This window comes from Vombatus ursinus, unplaced genomic scaffold (genome assembly GCF_900497805.2).
Source record: "Vombatus ursinus unplaced genomic scaffold, bare-nosed wombat genome assembly UNPS02014809.1, whole genome shotgun sequence".
Taxonomy (NCBI): domain Eukaryota; kingdom Metazoa; phylum Chordata; class Mammalia; order Diprotodontia; family Vombatidae; genus Vombatus; species Vombatus ursinus.
Genome location: NW_020954587.1, coordinates 19,243,292 through 19,268,739, shown reverse-complemented (window position 1 = coordinate 19,268,739; position 25,448 = coordinate 19,243,292). Strand labels below are relative to the sequence as shown.

General features: G+C 36.9%; 1 protein-coding gene across 4 annotated transcripts in view; it reads left to right on the top strand.

Annotated features, from left to right (window-relative positions):
• Window positions 1–25,448, top strand: part of DYRK1A (dual specificity tyrosine phosphorylation regulated kinase 1A) — a 184,540-nt gene that overhangs the window by 54,717 nt on the left and 104,375 nt on the right. For 3 of the 4 annotated variants that reach the window (XM_027875520.1, XM_027875519.1, XM_027875521.1), the window contains exon 2: window positions 5,615–5,701. The exons of the other annotated variant lie outside the window; for it this stretch is intronic. In XM_027875520.1, the coding sequence (XP_027731321.1) occupies window positions 5,692–5,701 (10 nt within the window). In that variant the 5' untranslated portion in view covers window positions 5,615–5,691. The remainder of the gene's footprint in view (window positions 1–5,614; window positions 5,702–25,448) is intronic. 4 annotated transcript variants of the gene reach the window in all.

The window sequence follows — 25,448 nt, the reverse complement described above, 5'->3', positions numbered from 1 at the left end:
GCTGGTATAAAAGTGTTCTTTTCTTTCTTGCTGTGGCCTCACCCATTAACTTTAGGCTCCAGAGAAAAGTTACCAATGGCAAAATGATAATAAATTTCATCTGTAAAATACTTTAAGGCTTGCAAAGTGCTTTACAAATATGAGCTCATTTTATTCTCGGGGGTATACGTATTCTTATTTCCGTTTTACAGGTTAGGAAACAGACAGGGAGAGTTTAAATGATTTACCCAGGATCATACAGCTAGTAGATGTCTGAGGTCATATTTGAACTCAGATGTTCCTGACTTTAAAATTTTGCCCTCTATCCATTGCCCAACCCTGTTGCCAACTGAAAAAAAAAGTCATTTAGAGTAATGTTCCAGGTTGAGAAGGTCTAATGTCTTCTGGGCTATTCCAAGGTGAGGTGGGCACTATGTTCTGAGGAAAATTCTTGGATGAGAAAATAAGGCAGGAACCAGGGACAGTGTTAAATAGTTTTGATCATTACTGCTTTGGAACACAGTTAGATACCTGGTACTTATGGGGCCCCTTCTTCCTGTTTTTTTTTTTTGTTGTTATTTTCCTTAAATTTCATCATTTTTTTCTCACTCTCTTACGTAATCCTTTTATTGTTTTATTGGTATCACTGATAAGAAAGTTGTGTTAGTATTGTCATTTTTATTACATTGGCTCAGCCAACCCTTTGTCACTTAGTCATCAAGTACCCATCATCAGTTAATATTTCTCCTGTTATTTATGTCTGTCTTTATTTATGTGAAGTGTTCTGTAGTTGTATTCAGTTAGCTTTTTGAATGGAGTTTCTCTTTCTACTTCTTTGGGTTGGGTATTGATGGTAAGATTCAGAAATACTGATGATTTTTGTGGATTTATTTTATATCTTGCAATTTTGCAGATGTTTTATTTAGTTTTTAGTTCTCATCTAGAGTTCTCTAAATTAACTATCATATCTTAAAAAACGTGATAGCTTTGTTTCCTCCTTGGCTTTTCCTATTCATTCAGTTTCTTTTTCTTGTCTTATTGCTGTAGCTAGCATTTTTACTGCTATATTAAGTAATAGTGGTGCTCATGGACATCCTTCCTAGGCTCATGGACATCCTTCCACAAAATGTGGAAGGGGGAAGGTGAGATCTTATTGGAAAGGCCTGTAATTATTCTTCATTACATATAAGGTTGGTTCTTGATTTTAGATATACTATTTACCATATTAAGAAAAACTTCACTTTTCCCCTAAGCATTCTTCTAAAAGAAAATACTATTAAAAAACCTGAGAGTTAAAAATACAGTCTCAGATACTTACTAGCCACGTGACCTTGGGCAGTCACTTAACCCGGTTGGTTCAGCATCCTCATCTATTAAATGGAGATAACTATAGCACCTACTTCCTAGGGTTGTTGTGAAGAAAAAATAAGATATTTAAAGTGCTTAGCACAGTGTCTGGCACATAGTAGGTGTTATATACATGTTAATACTATTAATAATGATAATAATAATAGCTTTTTCTTCATTGACTTAATCATGATTTTTACTCTTGTCATTAAAATGATCTATTATATTAATATTTTTTCTAATTTTGAATCAGCCCTATATTCTTGGTCATAGTGCTTATGATCTTTTAAAATATGTTGCTGTAGGTTCTTTGCTGATATTTCATTTAAAATTTTTGTGACTTCACTATAGATATTAGTTTATAGTTTTCTGTCTCTTCCTGGTTTAGATATCAAGACTCTATTTTTATATTAAGGAAGGAATTCAGTAGAGTCTATTCTCTTCCTATTTTTTCTTATATTTTATATAATATTGGAATTGCTTATTCTTTTGAGTGTTTTATAGAAGAATTGCTTGTAAATCCATTTGACCCTGGGTTTTTGTTTTTGTTTTTTTTTTTTTTTCTCATTGGGAGTTCATTTCTTGCTTGTTCAATTTCTTTTTCTGAGATTGAGTACTTACATTTGTATTTTTTGTTCTGTTCATATGGGTATTTGATATTTTTTGTGAATACTTGACCCTTTCATTTAAATGGACAGTTTTATTGGGCAAAATAGTTTCTAATAATTTCCTTTATTTTTTCTGCATTTGTTGTGAATTCTTTTTTATGCTAATTTGGTTTTCTTGTAATCAAATTATTTGATGAGTAATATTTTATTTCCCCCCAACTTAAAGCTGCTAGTTTTGTTCTTTTAATTTTTTTCTCTTTTTTATTGATTTTCAGAATTTCTATTTTTGTGCAAAATTGGTTTAAAATTTTTTTTATTTTTTAATTTAAAAAATTTCATACCCGTTATTGTCTTGTTTTTTTTTTTTGAAGAAAGTGTTTTAACAGAATAAATTCTTCCTTAAGCATTGCTTTGATTACATCACAAAAAATTTGGAATGTTGTCTTATTGTCATTTTCTTTGATGAAATTTTCTTTGACCCACCTTTTTTTTTAAGGAATAAATTATTTTGTCTCTAATTGCTTATTAATGTTTTCTTCAGTCTCTTTATTAAACACATTTTTTATTTCAGTTTGATCAGTAAAAAATGTTTACTGTTCCTGTTTTTTGCATTTGTTTTTGAAATTTTGTGTAGCTGCCATGTTCAAACACACACACACACCCACACACACACCCACACACACACACCCCTTTTCTATTCCTATTTGGCAATCTTCAGAGAACTATTATAGCTAACTTATTTAAAATATACTTTAAATAATTGATTTCTTTTTTATTTTGTTAGATTCTTTTAGCTCTGAAAGGAGTACATTAAAGTTCCCAAGTATTATAATTTTACTATTTCATACTCTCACTTAAATGTACGCTAAGCATTATGTTAATCTTTGTGTCTGGTGTTTTTAAGCATAATGCTTTTCTGTGTTTATCTCTTTTAAGCACATCTATTTGCTTTTTTTCTTGTATCTGTCCTTAATCAGAAGTGAGCTCCTTGAGGGTTGGAACTAAATTCTTTTTTGTATCCCAAATTGTGGGGCACATAGAGTATGGCACATAGTAGGCTATTAATAAATGTTTATTGATTGATGTCATATAAGGTCATGATTGCTGCTGTTGTTTCTTTTGAGTTCGTTTGAAGCATAGTAGACATTGCCATTTGCTCCTTAATTTTAACTCTGGAATCTGTATTTGTTTTATGATTCTTGTAAACAACAGTGAAGGATTCCACTCCCTAACCTATTTTATCATCTTCAGTTTTATGGGTGAGTTCATCCCAATCATATTTACAGTTTTGTATATTTTTTTTACCTTCCTATTCTCTTATACTTTTTCTTCCTCACAAAGAAGAGGGTGGTGAGAGAGGGGGTGTGTACATCAGTAGAGATCTATGCTTAATGAAATCTACTTTTGCTTCTCTTCCCCTCTTCTCTTTCTCTGATCCAGACACCAGTCACTAGTTATCTTAAATGATTTAACAGAAAGGTTTCTCTTTTAGAAGTAGCCTTATTATCTGAATAATAAAATTAATATAATTATAAGTACCCATCAGGTTGCTAAAAAAAAAAGCATCTTTTAAAATGAAAAGAACTTATTCTAGCAATGAAAAAGTTACAGTTTATTTCTCCCTTGTTGTTGTGGTTTAGTCGTTTCAGTTGTGTCTGACTCTTCATGACTGCATTTGGGGTTTTCTTGGCAAAGGCATTGGCCTGGTTTGCCATTTCCTTCTTTAGTTCCTTTTTACAGATGAGGAAACTGAGGCAAATGGGATTAGTGATTTGCTCAGGGTCAGTCACATAGCTAGTGAGTGTCTGAGGCTGGATTTGAACTGAGGTCTTTCTGACTCCAGACCCAATGCTCTATCCACAGTGTTCAGAATATCTACAGAGGAAAACTTGACCTGCAATGTTAAGTGAGGCAAAGAGGTCAAGAAAGATGAAGACTTAGGATAATTCATTGGGATTGAGAGAGGACAGGAAGTGGAGTCAATGAGTGTAGACAGCTTTTTCTAGGTATTTGGCTAAGAGAGCTATATGTGAAGATAGCTTGAGGTGACAGGAGCCATTGTAAGTTTGTTTAAGATATTAATTCAAGGAACTTGGACATGTTTGATGTTTATGAGAGAGAGAGAATATGAATATGAATATGAATATGATTGAGGCATATAATTGGCTTGAGGAGATGGGAAGGGATCTGTAAAGGTACCTGTAAAGGGGTTTGGCCTTGGTAAGGAGAGACATATCTGCCCCAGGGTTTGGAGGAAAGTGGGAGAGAATTGGGTATGGGCATGGGGAGATAGGGAGGAATAATGGAAAGTGATTTTTGAAATCAAGAGAAGTTAGAGCTCAAAGGGAAATGGACTCAGTGTCCCAAAAGCAAATAGAGAGATGATAGAGATTATCAGCTAAGAGAGTTGAAAGGTGGGGAATTTGGGGAGGTTTTAGGAGAAATGAGAAAGTTTGAAAATGGCTTATACTGGTAGTGAGTTAGAGAGTCAATTATAGTAGAGTAAAAGGATTACATGACTATGGTGAGGGTCTTGTTGAAGTTGGGTAACCAGCTATGTTGAGTAGCAAGTCAATAGGAATGGAGGAGGTTTGTGGTAATAATCCAGGGCTTGGATTTGCTGAGGTATGAGTGATGAGAGGACAAGGAGAGGAGGGATTCAGTTTGATCTGGAAAGTCATTCTTCTGGAAAATAGTCTGGTTTCATTCAGCAAATATTTATTGAATAATTATTATATACACTGCAATAGGCAGAAGGATTCCAGGATGAATTAGATCATAGTACCTGCTTATCAGGAATCTTATGATATAGTAGGGAAGGTAAGATGAACATAGAAATAACTATATTTTAATATAGTCTGTGTAAAGTTAAAAGAGGTAAAAAGTGCTCTGAGAGTTTGAGGATTGCTTCTCGCTGGGTAGAAATGATTGAGGTTAGTAAATTCAAGCACCTTTTTCTAACATCTTTCACTAGCTGATAATAGTGAAGTTGTGCTTGCTTTCTCAGTACTTTTAAAAAAAATTGGCCAATACTAATCCATTGTCTAACAATTGAAGATAGTAAATGAATAGTCAAAAACTGAATAATAATCTAATTCAGATAAGAGAAAGCCACACATAGCTTCCAAATGGTGGATAATTTGCAGTGTTGTAAATTTTGAACTGACACTTTTTTCGATTTTGAAATAGTTATTTTTTTCTTTTAATCTGTATTTTCTTTGCTCTTTTCCTCGTCTTGGTAAAGGTTAAGTTGTAAAAAGAATGTAATTCATTGATATTTAATCTTAGCTATTAATTGATTGAAGAATTTTATAAAATGATCTCTTACCTTAAATACCTTAGGATAATAAAATATTATAAATGGGTTATGATAGTTATTTTTCTTATATTTTAGCTGTTTAAAAAAGTTTTATTTTCTTTCTTTCTTTTTTTGGGGGGGGGGGTTTGTCCCTGATGGCTGAGGAATATTTGTGTTTTAAAGAACGTTGACACTGTATTGTGTAAAAGTCATAGAAAAATTTGATTGCAAATACAAGTAAAAGTCAGAAAATTTTCAAAGCTTACAATAATTTTATTTTCATGTTTACTTAAGGAATATTGTATTTACCTTAGATGGTCCTTGATAAGAGTAATTGTCTTGTATCATTATCTCTTATCATAATTTGTTTTTCTTCACACAGTGTTTGTAGTTTTGCTGCTGGACTCTTCCCTCCCTTCCCCCACCCCATCAGGATGATATGAGAGTTGAAAGAAGACGATGCATACAGGTGATTCAAATTTTCAAATACAGTTTGACCATGGTTATCTGAGTGAGTGTGGGAATCAATGAAATTTCTTGAGAATGGTGTAACTTTATGATTAAAGACACTGGGAGTTACTAGATGACAGGGCTTGTCAAGAAGAAAGTTTAAATGTTGAGATTTGTTTTTTGGGCAACTTTATGATATTCAAAGCTTAGTTCAGCACTAAATAAAATATGATAAACACTAAATAAAATATGATAACTTACATTTCTCTAAGGGTTTACAAATACATTATCTCATTTGACTCTCATAATAACCCTAATAGTAGGAGGAAATTTGTGTTTAGTTAGGGAAAGATACCCTAGTTATCTTAAATGATTCAACAGAAATGTTTCTCTTTTGGAAGTAGCCTTATTATCTGAATAATAAAATTAATATAATTAGAACAGTTAAATATAAGTACCCATCAGGTTGCTAAAAAAAAAAAAGGCATCTTTTAAAATGAAAAGAGCTTTTTCTAACAGTGAAAAAGTTACAGTTTATTTCTCCATCCTGAGCTTGTTATTATAATTGAATATCCTTAATTTCAGGAGTTGATTTACTACTGATATTTTAACGTTTGTGGATTAGACATTTAATAATTAGCTGTCAGGAGAGGAATGTTTAGTAGTCGGTTGTGATGGTTTCATGTTCAGTTCGCCATTCTCCAGAAGGGTAGCTAATGTTTATGTACTATATGGCATGCCTACATCAAAGGTTCTGTGCTCTATGAATGAAGCATACTTGTAGTAGCTTAAAAGAAATGTGAGATGTTCAGATTTAGAGCCATCTCCACTCCAAATGTTCATGTGGGCGAGCCTTCCAAGCTCTTACCGGTCTGATTAGCCACAGTTGAACACACTGTACCTTGACTCCAGTATAGTGATGTCATGTCGGTCCTCTTTGGGAATGAAGGACAACAACCACCGACCAGCCAACTGTTATCTTCAGGTAGTCTTGTTGGTACGTGAGTTCTTACTGCTGCCAGATGTAGTTAATTTTTTTAAAATGTTGATTAGCTGATGGGATTTCTACAAACTCTAAAATTATTTTGAACAGATTGTGTGTCACTTTTGAGTTGGAGTGGTTTAATTGTATTTGAATCTCTGACAGGTTTTACCTGCCTGAGTTTATAAACTATTTAAAAACGTGGTCAGTTAACCTAAAAAGAAGTATACCTACACACATTTTGAATAGATTACTCTTGTTGGTATGGCCTTGGGTAGATTGCATTTCTGCCGAAAGGATAACAATTACATTTTCTTACTATGATAATAGAGATTTTAACAAATTAATATGATTAATAAATTTACCTTGTTTTAAAAGATAGTCAATCCTATATTGTAAACTAAATCATACTTAAATGATATAAGGGAGTTCAGTAGTTAAAGGAATCACATGATGAATCTCTTTGTCAGTAAAAGTTCCCCAACTTTTAATCAGGATTTTCATATATTTTGTTTGCAGCACGCAACAGGAATGGATGTTCTCTTTATAGTCTCACAGTTAATTGTTTGGTCAGTGTACTTGGTATAAATTTGGTTTGACAGATCTTTTTTATCACTTGGAAATAGTTTCCTTAAAAATAAAGATTTATTTTGTTAAAATTTTCCATTTTAAATTTGTTAATATGTTAATATTATTTGTAACAGTGACTACAGGTAAGATGACCTCTGTATTTCCATTGTATTTTCATTTAATTAAACTTTCAGCCAGAGGCTGAAGTTTCTCCCAAAGTTTTATTGTTTCACTAGACTAAAACTGAGGTATTTTGGTTTACTTTTGAAACTGCAGTTTTTAACCATATACTTATGCTATCATGCAACTGTAGTTACAGATTGAAAAAAAAGAATAGATTTTTAAAAAAATTCTAAGAACTTTATTAATTTTAATCTAAATATAATTTCCAGTATAACATGATTAAACTACCATTTTCAAAACTAACAAGAAATTGAACAACATTCATGTGTTGGTTTCATACAATCCTTTTTTTTTGTTCTTTCATGTGTAGAAAAGGTTTTCATCTCATGTCATTTTAAAAATGCATGTTGAATGCCAGTACTAGTAATAGTATCATAAAGGCAAGTCTTTATCTTGTAAAAAAATTCCATCATGAAATTTTAACACAAAACCCAAAGAGTACACACACATATGTATTTAAATGAATGATTGACATGCAGTATCTATAACAAGTTTTCAGTTACTCCTTCCCTTACTATCTCCTTCACATTTACTTCTGTATTTGTGTAAATCTTTTTACACAGGTCTAGTGCATGTACAATGTTACTGTTCTGCTTTTTTCATTCCAAATCATTCAGTTAAGTTCCTCATGCACCTCATTTGTGTTTTTAAATTATATTGCAGCATTTCATAACATTAATGTAATATGCCTCAGTCATTCTTCAATTGTTGGGCACTCAGGTCATTTCTAGCTTTTCTTAATGAACCCCTTCTTTGAAGGCAGGGTCTCCTGTTTTTCATCTTAATAGTAACTGCATACAGTATAGTGATTGTATTAGGAGTTTAATAAATGTTTAGACCATTTAAGGAATAATGGATGATCAGCTTAATTACCTATCCCCCTCAAAAGAGTTCTCTCCAACCACTGGTATTCTGCCTGTACTCGTTCTTAAATGGATATTCCCGCCTTAATACTTTATTCATCTTAGTGATAATGAACCTGTCCCTACTGCTGTACAAACCCTATTACCTGTCCCCACGCTCTCTGTTATTCCTTTTCACCTAATTCCTCCCCTTACCTTCCACTGTGTCCCTTGGAATTACATAATTAACAAACTTTATTTCATTTTAAACTTCTTCTTCAGCTCTTTACATCTTCTGGTACTCCATGAGACCTGGCTCCTCTGTGATGACACTGCTTCCCTGAATACCTTTTAAAGTACTGATCATAATCTGTTTTCTCTCTGCCCCCTCTTTGTTTCCTAAATTCTTATTGTCTGATCATGGAGTCATTGTCTTCTATTTGGTCCTATTTAGTACGATTCCTGTGATGCTTACTATAGGCGATCTAAGGTGATAAATTTCATCAGGAATCTTCTTCAGCATCTAGATACAACTGATTTAGCTGGCATCTTACCATGTCTTAGTAAAGTTTGATGCTGATAACTTCATCATTGATGATTAGAAATCCTCTACTTTGTATTCTGTACGAGAAATTTAATACCTCAGGCTGCAGCAGTATTTACTTTGCAGCTATTTACTGCCAGAGCTAAGCTTATCGTAGACCTCAATTCATTCCTGAACTTGAATTCTTTTACAACATAGCCGACAACTAGTCTTTGTTTGAAGACCTCTAGTGAAGGAGAACTTAGTACCTCTCATTTTAGTTTTAAATAATTTTGGCTAGAAGTTTTTCATTATGTCAAGGCTAAATTTGCTTCTTTAAAAATTCTACTTATTGTTCCTAATTTTTCCCTCTGGGTTCAAGTAGAATCCCTAATGTGGCAGCCTTTCATATATTGAAGTCAGGTATTATTTCCAAACTTCTTTATGTTAAATAACCCTGGTTCCTTCAACTAGCCCTCATGGTTTAATTCTCAGGTACTTCAGCATCCTGGTAGCCTTTTTGTGAACACCTTCACTTATTAGTGTCCTTAAAATGTGGTATCCACTACTGAATGTGATACTCCAGATGTGAAGGGCAGGGAAACACGTATTCTCTTTTGTATGAGATCATAAATATACTTGATGTTTTGCAAATTAATCTTTTCTTGAACTTCATCTTTAAAAAGATAAACTTCCTATAATAGCAAATGTGGCCATTTTCCTTATTTTTGACTCTCAGTACTTGGCCATTTCCCTTCTTTCTGGGCATAGTTCTGTCTGTTTTGGGTCTTCCCCTGCTCCTCTTTTCCCCAACTTCCTTTCTCTTCCCTGGAAAAATATATTCAGTTACATATTAGCACTGTGCTCATACAGTGTTTTGATTCTGCATTTGAATTTCTTTCTTCCTGACTCCAAGTCTATTTTTATTGGCCACATCATGCTACTTAGCACTTCTTTTCTCCGTGGTCATTCAAAGGGCACTCAGTGCTTTATGTTTATTTCTTTTAAAGTTTTTAGGTTCGTTTAAAACTTTTTTTTCATTGACATCTTTCATTATTACACCAACTGCATTTTCCATTGTATCTTTCTCTGCATTCCCTATAAGAGTGCCATTACTTATAATAAAGAATAAAAAAATGGGGGAAATTTAAAAAAATTAACAAACATCAAAAAGGCTGATGTAATATGCAGGTCCTCCTACCTCTGCAAAGAAGCTTGAGGGAGGTGTTTTCCCAAAGCTTTTCTTTGGTTCCAAGTTTCTACCAGTTTGTTTAGTGTCTGCCTTTGAGGTTCACCTGTACCAGTTGACGTAATAGTTAAGGGTAGGCAGGTGCCCTCTTGTTACTGCCTTCCTTATCTCAGGTCTCAGATCTTTTATTAGCCATTTTTTCTGCCTTTTTCATCTAAAAATAATTCTTCTTAGAAATTATAGAAGTAAAATAAAAATCCAACAATTGTGCTTTTCTTTGTCAGTTATCATTGGTCTATCCACCCTGAGCAGTAACCCTGTCCATCATATCCTAAAAAGGCCTTTTATTATCCTTAGTTTTCTTCAGTTGATCTCTTGAGTTTTTGCACTCCTGATAGTATGTTTTTATTTTCTTCCTATTACCTTTCTTTGCTTGCATTTTCTATGCATGTCTTCTAAAATCAGCCAAAATATTTGTTCAGTTCTCTGTATAGCAACACTGATCTTTCTAGGCAACTTTTGCTTTTCTTTCATCTTAGAGTGGCTTTTCTTTGTGTTGTCAGAATTTTTTCTTGCAAGCTTTTTAGCATCATTCGTTCATCAACTTTCCTTCCTTAACTTTTTTTCTGAAATCTATAAAATCTACTTTATTAAAATTCAAGGTGCACTTCAAACTATTTTTGGCGTTCTTTTCATCTCATAAATTTTAAGATTGAATGATCACTTTCTCTCAAGGTTTTAATCTTTTTCATTCTGCCATCTGTTTCTTCCTTCTCAAGAATCAGGTTTTGAGTTGTTCTGCTCATTGTTTGCAATGTCTTTAAAAAATAAAACAATAACAAGATATATTTTATAAATAACTTTTGTCATCTCCTGTTTTATTCCAATTGCTGAAAAAGAGGTGTCCCTTCTTGTCCATGTTACCCCTTTATGTGTACCGTTGCTATCTCATACCTTTCTATGTTCTGCCCCCTCTGTTATCACCTCTCAGACAATTTTTTTTATTTCTTCTTCAGTCACTCGTATAGTCCTTGTTGCTAAGCCCCCCTTTTTTTCTCTGAGGTTTTATTTATAGTTGTGTATTATACTCTTCTTTTGGTTCTTGGAATTCTCTTAAGTCATAGTATTCTTTCATTTTGTTTAATGCTTTTAGTGTTGAGTATTTTTTTCTGTTTACTCATATTTCCAGCCATAGTACTTTCATTGGGACTTTGTGTTCTGGCCAGTTCTCTTTGATACTTAACTCTTGGGTGAATTGTGTAGACCTTGTTTGGTCTTATCCTCTCTAGATTCTGGATGAAACTGTTTTAGATGTTGTTGGTGTTCTAGATGATGTGTATGGTAGCATGCCCCAACCTCTGCCTCGTTCGTTGGATTTCTCAGTCTTTTGATGGTGCTCTGTGGATTCTGGCCTTAGACACTAAACTCTATCTCCTTTTCCTTGCACGATCTCCAATTAGGATGAAGTTGATTCTGTTCCCTGTTGTGGCCCTATCACATGCTGGGGAACAGACTGGTCTCAGACCTTTTTCAAGACCCCGTAGAATGTATGCTCTGGAACTGACTTGGCTTTTTTTCTCGATATCTTCATGTTCCCAGAAGAACATATCTGGGTCAGTCTCCCTGTACATTGATCTATGGAGGTTGGCTTTGTCCTTTGCTTCTGTTCAAAAAGGTCAAAGTTGGTATTTGAATTAAGGTACCCGTTGACTAGGGATCTACCCTGTTGAGCACACCAGCTAGCTTAGGGTAAACGGTAGAAGCCTATGCTGGATTCAATTGTGGAAGCCCATCCCTGGGTTCCGGCTCATTTAACCAGAGTTTGGGCTGATTTCCCTTACATGGGCCCTCCTTCAGCTTTTGCAGCTTCTGACATCTTTACTGGAATTTGAAGTGGCCTCTCCAATATGACTAATGTCTGTCAATGTCTGCTGCCATCTTTTGTGCAGTTCTGGCCTGGTCTGGATGAAGGACCTTGTTTCTGTTTCTTTTGTTTTCTCCATCATGGATTTTTTTGTGGGCCCTTCTCAGGGTTTTATGTGGAGATCTGGGCTTTTCTATAACCTTTTTATTTGTCCTTTTTAATATAAAGTTTGTTTTTTTGGGGGGTCCCTCCCCCACCCTGTTACCTCTTCCCCACCCCCATATTTAATCTTTCAAAGTATTTAGTTCATTGAGATACATCACAACCATTTCAACTCTTCCCCCTTTATTCAACTGAAACATTGTCTCATGTGACAAAGAAAAACAATTAAGCAAAAACACTGAAAGCAATGACAACATCTGACAATATATACGATATCTTCATAGTCCTCTGCTTCTTTGCTGTGAAGGAAAGGCATGTTCTATTAGCTGTTTTGGAGTCAGACTTTCAGTGACATTTTATTAAGTGCTTTGATTACCTTTAAGTATTCATTCATTTACGTTGTTGTAGTCGTATTTTTTTTTCCTCCTGTACTGTTTCATATATCTCTTCCTTTGTTTTTGAGAATTTCTCATTTGTCTTTTCTAATTGAACTATAATACTCCATTACATTCATGTACCATTGCTTTTTAAGTCTTTCCCCCATCATTGGGCACCTGCTCTTTTTTCAGTTCTTTATTATAAAAATAGTATTTAAATATTTGATACATATTGGACCTTTTGGTCTGTCTTTGATTTCGTTGGAGTATATGACCAGTGGTGGGATTGCTTCGTGAAAGGCTATCTATACAGATAGCTTAGTCACTTTTCTTGCATAATTTCAAATAAGCATAGTTTGACTACTTCATAGTTTTGCTAATAGTGTATTAGTATCTCTATCTTCCCATGGCCTTTCCAACATTGCCTCTCATTTTTTGGTCATCTTTGCCAATTTCCATTGTATGAGGTGTTTGAAATTTCATTTTCCTTGTTTATGATATGGACTGTTTTTTCACATGGTCAAAATGGTCTGTAATTCTGAATTTGAAAGCTATTTGTTCCTGTTCTTTGAGTACTTATCTATTCAGAATGGCTCTTGGTATTACATATTGTATTTAATTCCATATATATTTTGGATATTATTTTATTGATGACACTTGATGCAAATATTTGTCTACTGTTTATCTTCTACTTTTATTGATTTTATTCTTACAAAAGCTTTTTAATTAAATAAATTCAAAATTGTCTATAGTTGTAAAAGATTTTGTTTGATTTTTTTTTCTAGTTTTTGAAGAATGAAATCATGAAGGTGAATCAGTAAGTTATAAGCTTCTCTGATTTTGGCAGAGGGAGAGTTTTTGCAGGTGTACAGATAATTTAAGTTCCCCTTATCTGCTGTATGAGACTTTTTTGAGTTGTTTGTGTTCAATATCATCAACTTTGTATCAAGTTCTTAGTCCTCTCTTGTTCTAATTGTCTGTGTGGCTTTTGTTTATATTGCCATATTGATCTTTTCCCAAAGGTTCTTTACTATTCTTTCTCCAATTGGTCTTTGTTCATTTTATTATGAATGAATAAAAAAAAACATTTCTTAATGGCATACTATGTATAACATAATGTGATAAGCTCTGGTGAAACAAATAGAAAAGCATGATTGTCCCTGCTCTCAAGGGCCTAACTTTCTAATGAGGGAGGCAATACATATAAAAGGATTCAGCTGTACGTGAGTGGCACTTAGAGTACAACAGAGCATATGGCAGTGGACCTTCTTTAATGTCATTTCCATTTATAACACCATATCAGTTTCTGATGTTGAACTTTTTGGTGGTAACAAGGACTTGGTTGGTGAGAACTTTCTTACCTGGGTTTTTATTCACTGTGGCTAATTTGGGGCTGCATTACCTGCCCAAGCTGTTGCCAGATCACCTCTCCACAAGGGTTGCTTGCCATTAATTAATGACTGTAGGAGCTGGGTTGGAAGCATAGCCAGTGGTCTTACGTGCATTGATGTTTCTGAGGCCCTTGGGCTTACCTAGCCTGTCCATGGCAGTTGATGATGGTGGTGAAGCTGGATCCATGTTCTATTAAAGGTTGTTTTCCTTCTTAATATTTATGGGGAAACAAACTGGAAACAGGGCTGGTGGTCTGGGGATGGGCTGGTGGTCTGGGGATGGGCTGGTAATGGGCACAGGGTTCTGGGCTGTCTCTACTAGGGTCTGAAAGGCATTGATTTGACCTTCCTTGAAAGTGTTCTCTCTTGTATTTCCCTCAGGGCACCTTGTTGCCTCACATCTTCTCTACCTTTATTAGAGGCAGGTGGTGATGTTAGTTGGTGGCAGTGGCATTGGTGACAGTGGCAGGATGCTCCCTGGATGATGCCCTGGGGGGGGGGCATGAAGCAGGGCTTAGTGTTCCAAGGGGGACACTTCTATTTCTGAGGCTCTTGGGCTTACCAAATAGTGTTACCCATTTTTTTCTTCTCTATCCTTTTCCTTTTGAATAAAGTTGTTGTTTGGTCATTTTCATTTATGTACAACTCTTTATGACCCCCTGTTGGGGTATTCTTGGGAAAGATACGAAATGTTTTGCCATTTCTTTATTTGGCTCATTTTACAGATGAGGAAACTGAGACAAGCAAATGTCTGAAGGTGGATTTTTACTCAGGTCTTCCTGACTCCAGGCCCTGCACTCTTATCTATAACACCACTTCGCTACCCTTTTGAATAAAATGTGCTCTTGTCAGTAGTTTTTTTTTAAAGGCAATTGGGGTTAAGTGACTTGCCCAGGGTCAAGTGTCAGGTGTTTGGTCTGAGGCCAGATTTGAACTAAGGTCCCTCTGACTTAAAGGTCCGTGCTCTATCCACTGTGCCACGTAGCTGCCCCAATAAAGTGTATTCTTGCAAAGCCATATTCCTGGATCTTAGCAATATTACGAAGTCAAGTAGATCACCTTGCATTAGGATATATAATTTACTTTGTTTCCCCTTCCCCGTCTTTTTCTTTCCGTCCATGTGTATGTTTCCTTTATTATATAACCCAGTATCAAACTGACCCAGGCCATGCTTCCTATTTTGCCTACTATATTATTAATGGCAAAAGGCAGTTAATGGGCAACATAATTCCTGATTTAGAGATGAGGGCTTTTTGGCTCTTTGGCATCTCAATCATATCCTGATTGACCTTTCTGTAGTTGTTAATAGGAACATGATTAGAGTATTGGTTTAAGCCTCTTGGGTTGGAATTGATTACCTTGGTACAACAAGGAGATTAAGAGTATTTTACACTCTGAATTATTTACATTAGAAGGGAGGAAAAGAAAACCAATCAGTCAGTAAGCAGTTATTAGGCACCTACTATTGCCAAACATAGGGGTAGGCACCATAAAAGCAAATGAAATCCACTTCTCTAATGGAGCTAATTATCCCAGTAAGGGGGAAAACGACATGTGCACATGTAAGTTAAATCCAAAATACTATGGGAGGAGATGGTAGTACTTAGAACAATGTGGTAATCAAAAAAGATCTCCTGTAGGAGCTGTCACTTAAGCTGAACTTTAAAGGAAGCGAGGCATTCTCTTAAGAGACTTAGGTGAAGAGGAAATGCGCTTTTAACATGGGGCGCAGAACCACAGAATTTTAGAAATGGAAGGAACCTTAGTGGCTGTCCAGTTCTAATTCATAACTGAAAGGAATTCCCACCAAAGCACACTTGACATGGTTCACCTTGAACACCTGCAACACTTCTGTCTACTTTTATATAGGTTATATATGTGCAGTTATGCAAAACACTTCCATGGTAGACACACTGTGAAAAGCTAACTCTATTTCCCTTAATCCTATCCTGCCCATCCATTTATTCTATTCTTTCTTTTGACCCCGTCCCTCCTCAGAAGTATTTGCTTCTGATTACTCCCTTTCCCAGTCTGCCCTTCTCTCTGTCATTCCCCTACCCTCTTGTCCCCTCCCCCCCATTTTCCTGTAGGGTAAGACAGATTCCCACACCCAATTGAGTGTGTATGTTATTCCCTCCTTAAGTCAAATCCTATGAGAATAAGATTCACTCATTCCCTCTCACCTTCCCCCGTTTCCCCTCCACTGTAAGAGCCTTTTCTTTTATGTTGGTTTTTTTTTTGTGGGATAATTTACCCCGTTCTACCTTTCCCTTTCTCCTTCTCCTAGTATATTCCTCTCTCACCCCTTAATTTTATTCTCCAGATATTATCCCTTCCTTTTCAATTCACCCTGTGCCCTCTATCTAGCTATATCTATATATACATACATACAATTTTTTCCCCTCCAACTACCCTAATACTGACAAAGATTTCATGAGTTACAAGTATCATCTTTCCATGCAGGAATGTAAACATTTCAACCTTAATGAGTCTCTTATGATTTTCTCTTTCCTGTTTACCTCTTCATATTCCACTCGAGTCTTATATTTGAAAATCATATTTTCTATTCAACTCTGGCCTTTTCATCAAGAATGCTTGAAAGTCCTCTATTTCACTGAATGTTCTTTTTTTAATAATCTGCAGGATTATACTCAGTTTTGATGGGTAGGTGATTCTTGGTTGTAATCCTATCTCCTTTGCTCTCCGGAATATTATATTCCATGCCCTACGGTCCCTTAATGTAGAAGCAGCTAAATCTTGTATTATCCTGATTGTGTTTCCACAACACTTGAATTGTTTCTTTCTGGCTGCTTGTAATATTTTCTTCTTGACCTGGGAAATCTGGAATTTGGCTACAACATTCCTTGCGGTACAATATTTACAGCGGCCTGCGTGCTCACACCAAACTGCACTCCTCTCCCGGCACAATATACCTTTCCAATCAACCATCCAGGCTGTCTTTGGCTGGAAATTTGTTTCACTCTGTCTTTTTGTGGGTTCTGCAGCTTTAGAATTTGTTTAGAGCCATTTTTTACAGGTATTTGGAGGGCTTTGGGAGAGAGCTCACATAGGAGTTTTCCTTTGGGGATCTCTTTCAGGAGGAGATTGGTGGATTCTTTCAGTTTCTGTTTTGCCCTCTGGTTCTAAAATATCAGGGCAGTTTTCCTGGATAATTTCTTGAAAGATGATGTCTAGGCTCTTTTTTTGATCATGGATTTCAGGTAGTCCACTAATTTTTAAATTCTCTCTCCTGAATCTATTTTCCAGGTCCGTTGTTTTTCCAATGAGATATTTCACATTGTTTTCTAATTTTTTATTCTTTTGGATTTGTTTTACAGTGTCTTGATTCCTCATAAAGGCACTAGCTTCCTATTGTTCTATTCTAATTTTTAAGGAAGTATTTTCTTCAGTAATCTTTTGAACTTCCTTTTCCATTTGTCCAATTTTGCTTTTTAGGGCATTTTTCTCTTGGTTGGCTTTTTGTACCTCTTTTGCCATTTGGGTTAGGCTATTTTTTAAGGTGTTATTTTCTTCAGTATTTTTTTGGGTCTCCTTTAGCAAGCTGTTGACTTGTTTTTCATGATTTTCTTGCATCACTCTCAGTTTTTCCTCTACTTCTCTTACTTCTTAAAATCCCTTTTGAGCTCTTTCAAGGCCTGGGACCGATTGATATTTTTCTTGGAGGCTTTGGATGTAGGAGCTTTGGCTTTGTTGTCTTCTTCTGGTTGTGTGTTTTGATCTTCTTTGTCACCAAAGTAAGATAATGTAGTCTGACTCTTTTTGCGCTGCTTACTCATGATCCCGGTCAATTACTTCTTGAGTTTTAAACTCTTTGTTAAGGTAAGAGTCTGCTTTCAATGTGGAAAATGTACCGTCCCAAACTTCGGGGCTTTGTACAGCTGTTTTCAGAGGTACTTCTAGGGACCTGTAAATTTTCAGTTCTTCCAAGGTAGTATGATAAGGGGCGAGGTGTTTCCTCTCCACCACCACAACAAGCTCTACCGCACCAGCGTTCTTCCTCGCCCCACTACTGCCTCTCAGAACTGTGACCCAGATCCAAGCACCGTAAAGCAAGAGATTCCTTCCTCAGCACTGGCAAAGAGATCCGTGCAATCCTCCTCTGACCAGCCACTCGATTCCCCCTCAGTCTGTGGGCCGGAAGCTCAGGAAAAAGCCACAGCCCTGGGCCACACTCGAGACTTGTGGCTGAGACCTAGGCTCCTCTCTCACCGCAGCCACAGACTTTTCCCACTGACCTTCTAAGTTGTCTTTGGCATTCAGGGATTGAGAAGTCTGGAAACTGCTATAGCTGCTTGAGATTCAGTCCTCTGAGGCCTGCTCCAGGGTCACTGCGGCCTGCGCGCCCATACCAAACTGCACTTCTTTCCCCGCCCGGCACAATATACCTTTCCGATCAACCATCCAGGCTGTCTTTGGCTGGAAATTTGTTTCACTCTGTCTTTTTGTGAGTTCTGCAGCTTTAGAATTTGTTTAGAGCCATTTTTTACAGATATTTGGAGGGCTTTGGGAGAGAGCTCAAGACAGTCACTGCTTTCCCTCTGCCATCTTGGCTCTGCCCCTTCTGTCTACTTTTAAACAGATCTATTTTCTTTTTTAATTTTTTTTTTGGGGGGGGCTGTGAAATGCGGTTAAGTGATTTGCCCAGGGTCACATAGTTAGTAAGTGTCAAGTATCTGAAGCGAAATTTGAACGCAGGTCCTCCTGACTCCAGGGCTGGTGCTTTATCCACTGCGCCACCTAGCTGCCCTTAAACAGACCTATTTTCCCTGCATCAAACCTAAATTTGCCTCTTCTTAAGCTTCTGCCAATTGTTACTGTTTTTTTCCCAGTTGAGTGCCATATAGCACCTTTCTAATTCCTCTTCCACAAGCTAGTTCTTCATATACTTGAATGGATATCTTTTCCCCATTTAGCCTCCTCTTCTCCAGGCTAAACATCCCTAGGGCCTTCAGCTCATTTTCTTCTGACTGCCCTCTTCAGGACAGTCTTCAACTCTTCATTATCCTTCTGAAATCTTGGTATGCAGAATGGGAAATAGTATTACAGATGAAAAGGACAGAGTTCGGAAAAACATATTTCCTTCTTATTCTTGGAAGCTCTACTCCTCTTAATTCAGCCATAAATCACATTACCTTTTTTGGCTGCTATGTTACACTGCTGATTTGTTGAGCTTGCATTCTAATAAAGCCTATGAATCTTTTTCAGAATAGCTCCCTTTTCTTGTCCTTCTGTAGCTTATTTTTAAAATAAGGTTTTATATTATGCCTAATGAATTTCGTCTTATTAAATACAGTGTGGTGCTGACTGTGTTTCAGAGTCAGTCAACATTTATTAAGTTTCTGCTGTACATCTCCGTAACAGGCAGCTGAGGCAGGTAGGTGGCTAAGTGAATAAAGAGCTGGGCCAGGAGTTGAGAAGACCTGAGTTCAAATCCAACCTCAGACAATTACTGTCCATGTGATCCTGGGCAAGTCACTCTGTTTACCTTAATCCACTGGAAAAAGAAATGGTAAACCACTCCAGTACCTTTCCCAAGAAAACCTCATGGACATTGGTATGCTATCGTCCATGGGGTCACGAAGAGTCAGACAGGACTGAACAACAAATGTGTTAGCTACTATGCTAAGTGCCTTACAATTATCATTTCAATTTCTCATGCTAGAAATATCTCATGCTGGATTTGAACTCAGGTCTTTCTTCTAACTGTCCTACCCATAAGAGAACTAGAGTATACCTTTTAAAGCATGGAAAAGATGATAATATAGAGGCCACCCTTATGGGACGGTGCTATATTTGGATATTACATCTAGATAGATATAATGCACTTATTAACCGGTAGGCCTACTCACATAATCAACAATCAGAAAGCTTTTCTTTTTCTTTCTTTCTTTTTTTTTTTTTTTGGTGAGGCAATCAGGGTTAAGTGACTTGCCCAGGGTCACACAGCTAGTAAGTGTCAAGTGTTTGGTCTGAGGCCGGATTTAAACTCAGGTTCTCCTGACTTCAGGGCTGGTGCTCTATCCACTGTGCCACCCAGTTGCCCCCCAGAAAGCTTTTTTTTTTTGAAGTGCCTACTGTGTTCTGGGTACCTGAGATACAAACACATGCAACTCTGCTTCCAAGGAACTTATATTCTACTTAGGAGATAGAATTTGAGATCTCATCATAGATCTAGAGCTGGAAGGGTCCTTAGGGACCATTTAACCCAATCCCTCTTTCACAGAAGAAGGAACAAAGGCCCACAGACTTCTGATTTGCCCAAGGTCCCATAATTAATAAAGGTCAGAGGCAGGAAGAACTAGTGCTCTTTTCATTCAGTCATCAAGCATTTTTTAAATGCTTATGATTTGTGAGACACTGGAGATAGAAATATAAAGAAAACCTACTCTCAAGGAACTTAAATTCTACTGGAGATAGCATAATATTCAGGATAAATATATACATATTAAATTAAGGGTAGTTAAATATAAGATAAAGAGGGAGGGTACTAGGAGTTAATTAGGAAAGACTTCATGTAGAAGGTAAAGAGTGAGCTGCATTTTGAAAGAAAAGAAGGATTCTGTAAGGCAGAAGTGAGTATGAATTTCACTCTAGTCATGAGGCAGTTGCCCTTGCAAAGGCATGGAGGTGAGCAATATGGTGTGCTGTATGTGTATGAGGAATGCAGAAGGCCATTTTGGCTGGATTATAGAATGTAGGAAGGGGAAGGAATGTATAATGATAAGAAAATTAGGTTAGAGCTAGATTGTGAAAGCCTTTATGAGGAAAACAGAAAACGTTACATTTGATTAGGGAGCCACTGGAAGTTTGAGTAGGGGAGTAAGAAGTTTACGTCTCTGCATTTGGAAGTGGCAGTTTTGTGGGAGAATGGATTAGAGTGGGAGTTCTAGAACAGTTAGAAGGCTGTTGCATTAGTCTAAGCCAGTGCTTCTTAAACTATGGGTCATGACCCCATATGGGGTTGCGAAAAATTTGGCAACAGTAAAAGGTTTCTGAATGCACAATGATGAAAAATTAAAAATCACATGCGTAATGAATCTGAGGTATTTCTGGCCCATGTTGCATCATATAACTTCACTGCAGCCTTGCTTCTGAACACACATGTACATTTTGCACTGTGCATGCTGTCATGCCCATGCAGCAACAAAGAAGTGCTCCCAAAACGTGAAAAGGCATCTCAAGTGGAAAAAGTTTAAGAAGCCCTGGTCTTAAGCCAAGGATTAAGAGATCCTCAACTAAATTATTAGATGTATGAGTAGAGAGAAGGAATGCATATAGTTCACGTGGACTATTTCTGTCCAACCTGTGGTAGAGCCTTCCAAGCTTGTATTGGTCTGATCAGCCAGTCAGACACACTGTACTTTGATTCAAACATAGTGATGTCAATTTGAGAAAGAAGGACAATAACCTTCTAGGTTGGGCGCTTAATAAATATAGATTAGATGCAAGGGATATTGTGGAAGTAGAAACAATCATATTTGGCAACTAATGTTAAGTGAAGCAATAGTGAGGACTTAAGGATAACATAATCTTGTAAAACTAAGAGACTCAAAGAATGGTGATGCTTTTGACAGAAATGTGCCTTTACCTCTGATATATACTGGCCCTAGGACCCCTCAGCAAATCTCTAAACTGCTCAATGTTGTAGGCAGTTCTTTAAATAGTGTAAGTTACAGTGAAAGCATTGATCTGCATTGGTTTTCCACATCTAGGACCTTTCCTATCCATTGAAATCATGGGTCTGATGGGCTTAGGAGGAAAGGCAATGATTTTTTGAACCTAACTTATATCTAGGACATCGTGCTGGAAATGTCCAGTGATCAGTTGGTGATGTGAGACTGAAACTTAAGGAAGTGATACTAGATATATGGATCTGGGACTCACCTGCATAGATGCTAATTAAGTCCATGGGAACTGAAGAGGTTCCTAAAGGGCAGTATATAGATAGACGATGACCCAGGACAGCCTAATGTCGGGGAACTTGTGGCCTCAAGGCCACATGTGCAGGTTCCTTACCCCTTGACCCTAGTGGGCCTAGTGCACAAGAGTCATGACATGGCTGACAAATAAACAAAGAAGACTGATTTAGTCAGACAGGTAGGAAAACGGCAAGAATGATTACCAAGAAAATATCTCATCGGATTTAGCATGAAAAATTGCATGCAACTTTAGACACAGCAGTTTCAATTGAGTGAGTTGAGAAGTCAGATTGCAAAAGAGAGAAGAGAGGAAGGGGAGACAATCAGTGTAAATAGTTTTCTAGGAATTTGAGAAAGGGAGGAGAGAAGGAGCCACAGTAGCTTACGAAGATGTAGGAAGGAGGATGTGAGATTGTTTCAAGGCAGTCAGAAAGGAAATAGTAGTTAAGGAGGAGAGTGAAGATTTGAGAGATAGAGGGAGGATGATTGAGATTATAATCTGCTGGAAAAGATGGGAGGTCAGAGTATCAAGGGCACAGATAGAGGAACTGGCTTTGGAAAGAAGGGCTACCTCATCAGAGAGATTGGAGGAAAGGAGGGGCGAGTAAAGGATGACGTAGTGAGATTCTGAGGTGAAGAAAAAGGTAGGTGAGGGAGCTAATGTCTGATGGTTTCAGTTTTCTCAGTGAAGTTATGAGATGAGGTCCTCAGCTAGGAAGTGGGGTAGAAGGTAGTGTAGGAGGTGTTAGAGGAGAAGAGAAGATTTAGAATAACTTCTGTGGAAGGTAAGAATCAATTAGGGAGGAGTAGAAGGATTGCCTTGCTGCCATGAGGGGCTAAGTTGAAGATGTATGTAATGTAAGTTTGTAGTGTACTTGGTCAGCATGGTTGTGTGGCTTCCTCCAGCTCTGTTCAGGAGGCAGATGGTGCAGCTAATCCAGGGTTGGGCCTTGGTAAGGGATGAGCATCAATAGGACAAGATATTTAGGAATTAGAGTAGAGGACTCCAGACCTCATCCCAGGCTTGTGGAGGTTAGGTACAAATAACTGGGGGGAGGCGAGGAATGGAAAAACAGCCATCGGAATGTGCTGGGAGTAAAAAACTACAGCCCTTTCACTGAATGAAAGACTACTGGGGCTTGTCTGCCCTTGCACTTGTACTGAAGTCCTCCAAACCTTACCATATTGCTCTGCCTGCTATACCTTGAAGACCATTAGGACTTGCGGGTCTTTCTGCCTTGCCTCTGAACTTTTAAAAACATGTTGCTTTCTCCATTTCTGATTGTATTCCCAGTGTTTAGCACAGTGTGTAGTAGACATTTAATAGTACTCATTCATTCATTCATTCATTCAGGCTTTGGATTGGGTAAATGTAGGGTTGAGATTAGAAAAGGGAGGAAGGTCAAATCAGAACAGGCGAAATAACCAAATGAATATTGGCAAAGAACACTAACAACTTGGGTATACAAGAATGTCCTCATAAAGGAGGTGGTGAAGTGGAACTTGAGTTGAGCCCTTGAGCGGAAGATCAAGGGGTTAGGGAAAGGGTTACAAGCATGGGATAGTCACTGTAAAAGAATGGACATCAGGGAAAGAACATCATGTGGTAAAAGCAAATTAGGCCAGTTATTCTGGAGGTTATAGAACTTGAGGGGGATTGCAGTACATAATCCTGATTGTGAAGGGCTTTTAAAAATGGCTATGATTTTATCCTCGAGGTAAAAATGAGTTAACAAAATTTCTTAAAAATAATTTCCCCCCCAATTACTAAGTATTTATTCCCAGACCTCCCCATCCTCCGCAGTTGGGGTGGGGGTGGGGAGGGGAGAGAAGAACAAGAAAAATAAAACCCTTGTAACAAATATGACATAATCAAAACAAACCCCCACATTGGTCAAAAAATGTCTCAAGCTGCAGTAATATCTTGAGCCTATGAGCTGTGTGGTCATATCTGCCCCTTGGGAATGTTGTTAATTTGTCATTTGTTTGGAAGAAGAATCACTGAGGGGCAAGCAGGGAGACCTAAGAAGTTAAATAGACTAGATGAAATTCAAATAGGCTTTAGAAGAAGTAATTTCTCCACTTGCTGTGATTAGCTTTAAATCTATAGCATTCTTGGCTTTACACCCCCCAACCCCCGCAAAAAAAAAAAAAAGGTACTAGAAATTATTTCAGTAAAGTTTCCATTACTTCTTTGTCCCTAAGAAATTTTAGGCAATAAATCTGGTTTTGGATTTTAGAACTTAACTTTCTGGTGTTAAGCTGGAAATTGAAATTGGAATGCTTGTAAGAGATATTGGTGAATCAGTCTGAGACCAGCCGTTTCCTCAAAGACTCAAATACTCATACACAGTTGAATTTGTGATCTCACTGTCATAGGCATTCCTTCCAGTGGTGTTATATTGCAATTCATCCATGCCTGCCCATCCTTTGTGACTCTAGTCTCTTTCTTCCCATAGTTTCCCTCAAATTCTAGAGGTTTTCCTACCAGTGGAGTTTATGACCTGTTCAGCATTTATCTTTCCTCATCACAGGATTAGCCCATCTTTTTTGGTCCTATATTTCTTTGATGATATTCCTTGACCACTTCTTTATTTTATGTAATATTTAACACTCACTGTTCACCTCCCAGTTGTTCTTTAGTCCGTCTTCATTTTCAGTTTTTCAAAGTGTTCCATTTATAAATCTTACCAGTAGAAGAATATTAGTATTAAAAATGTGAGTCTTTGTTATAGGGAGATATTTGGATTTATAAAAAGAAATCTCTAATTTTCCAAAGGTAATCTAGTCTCCTCTCTTCTTCATGTTCGGGTTTGGCCTCAAGTCATTGTTTCTTAGCTGTGCATTTTCTGATGTTGTTTTTCCATTGTTCTTGAAGAAGACCTTAACATCAGGAAGGTGATACCATCCGATAGTCTCAGATGAAAGAGCTCTTGTAGCTTGTTCATTCAAACATTTATTATAATCTGGAAAATTAAAAAAAAAAATAGCCTAGCTTGGTGACACAGTGGATAGAGTACCAAGCCTGGAGTCAGGAAGACTCATCTTCCTGAGTTCAAATTTGGCCTCAGATGCTTACTTGTTTGCCTAAGTTTCCTTATCTGTAAAATGAGCTGTCAAGAAGTCCCAGTTGGGGTCACAAAAAATGAGACACGACTGACAACTACCAAACAACAACAAATTGGAAAATAGACATTCATCCACTTGTTTTTACTCCCTTATGGACAGCTACTCAAACTCTTATTTAAGGGGATTATTGATCTTATTTATGAGGCCTTGCAATGTTTCTACTCCTTGATAAAATCTACATGATGTCAGAATACTTCTATGGGGGTTACTGCTCAATTTGGATTCCTCTGGATTTTCTTCTTGACAGTGGCAAAAACCTTTGGTGAACACATTTCTTTGTTTTGTGCCTTGCTTAGTGGGCAGAGAGAGTCATCAAGCAAGGTTATTTCATTCATGTGTTTTAAAGCAATCCTGTTAAAAAAAAAAAAGTTGACACAATTTGTGGAGGACAGCCTTGTTAGAAGAGAGCCATTAAGGCATGATTTTTTTTTTCCTATTGTGGCAAATGCTTTTTTGTGGTCAACGTTGTTAAGCACAAAGGAGTCTTAACATTTTTTTTTTTCCCAGTTCTTTGCCCCTAAGAAATTTTAGGCAATAAATCTGGTTTTGGGTTTTAGAACTTAACTTTCTGGTGTTAAGCTGGAAATTGAAATTGGAATACTTGTAAGAGATAT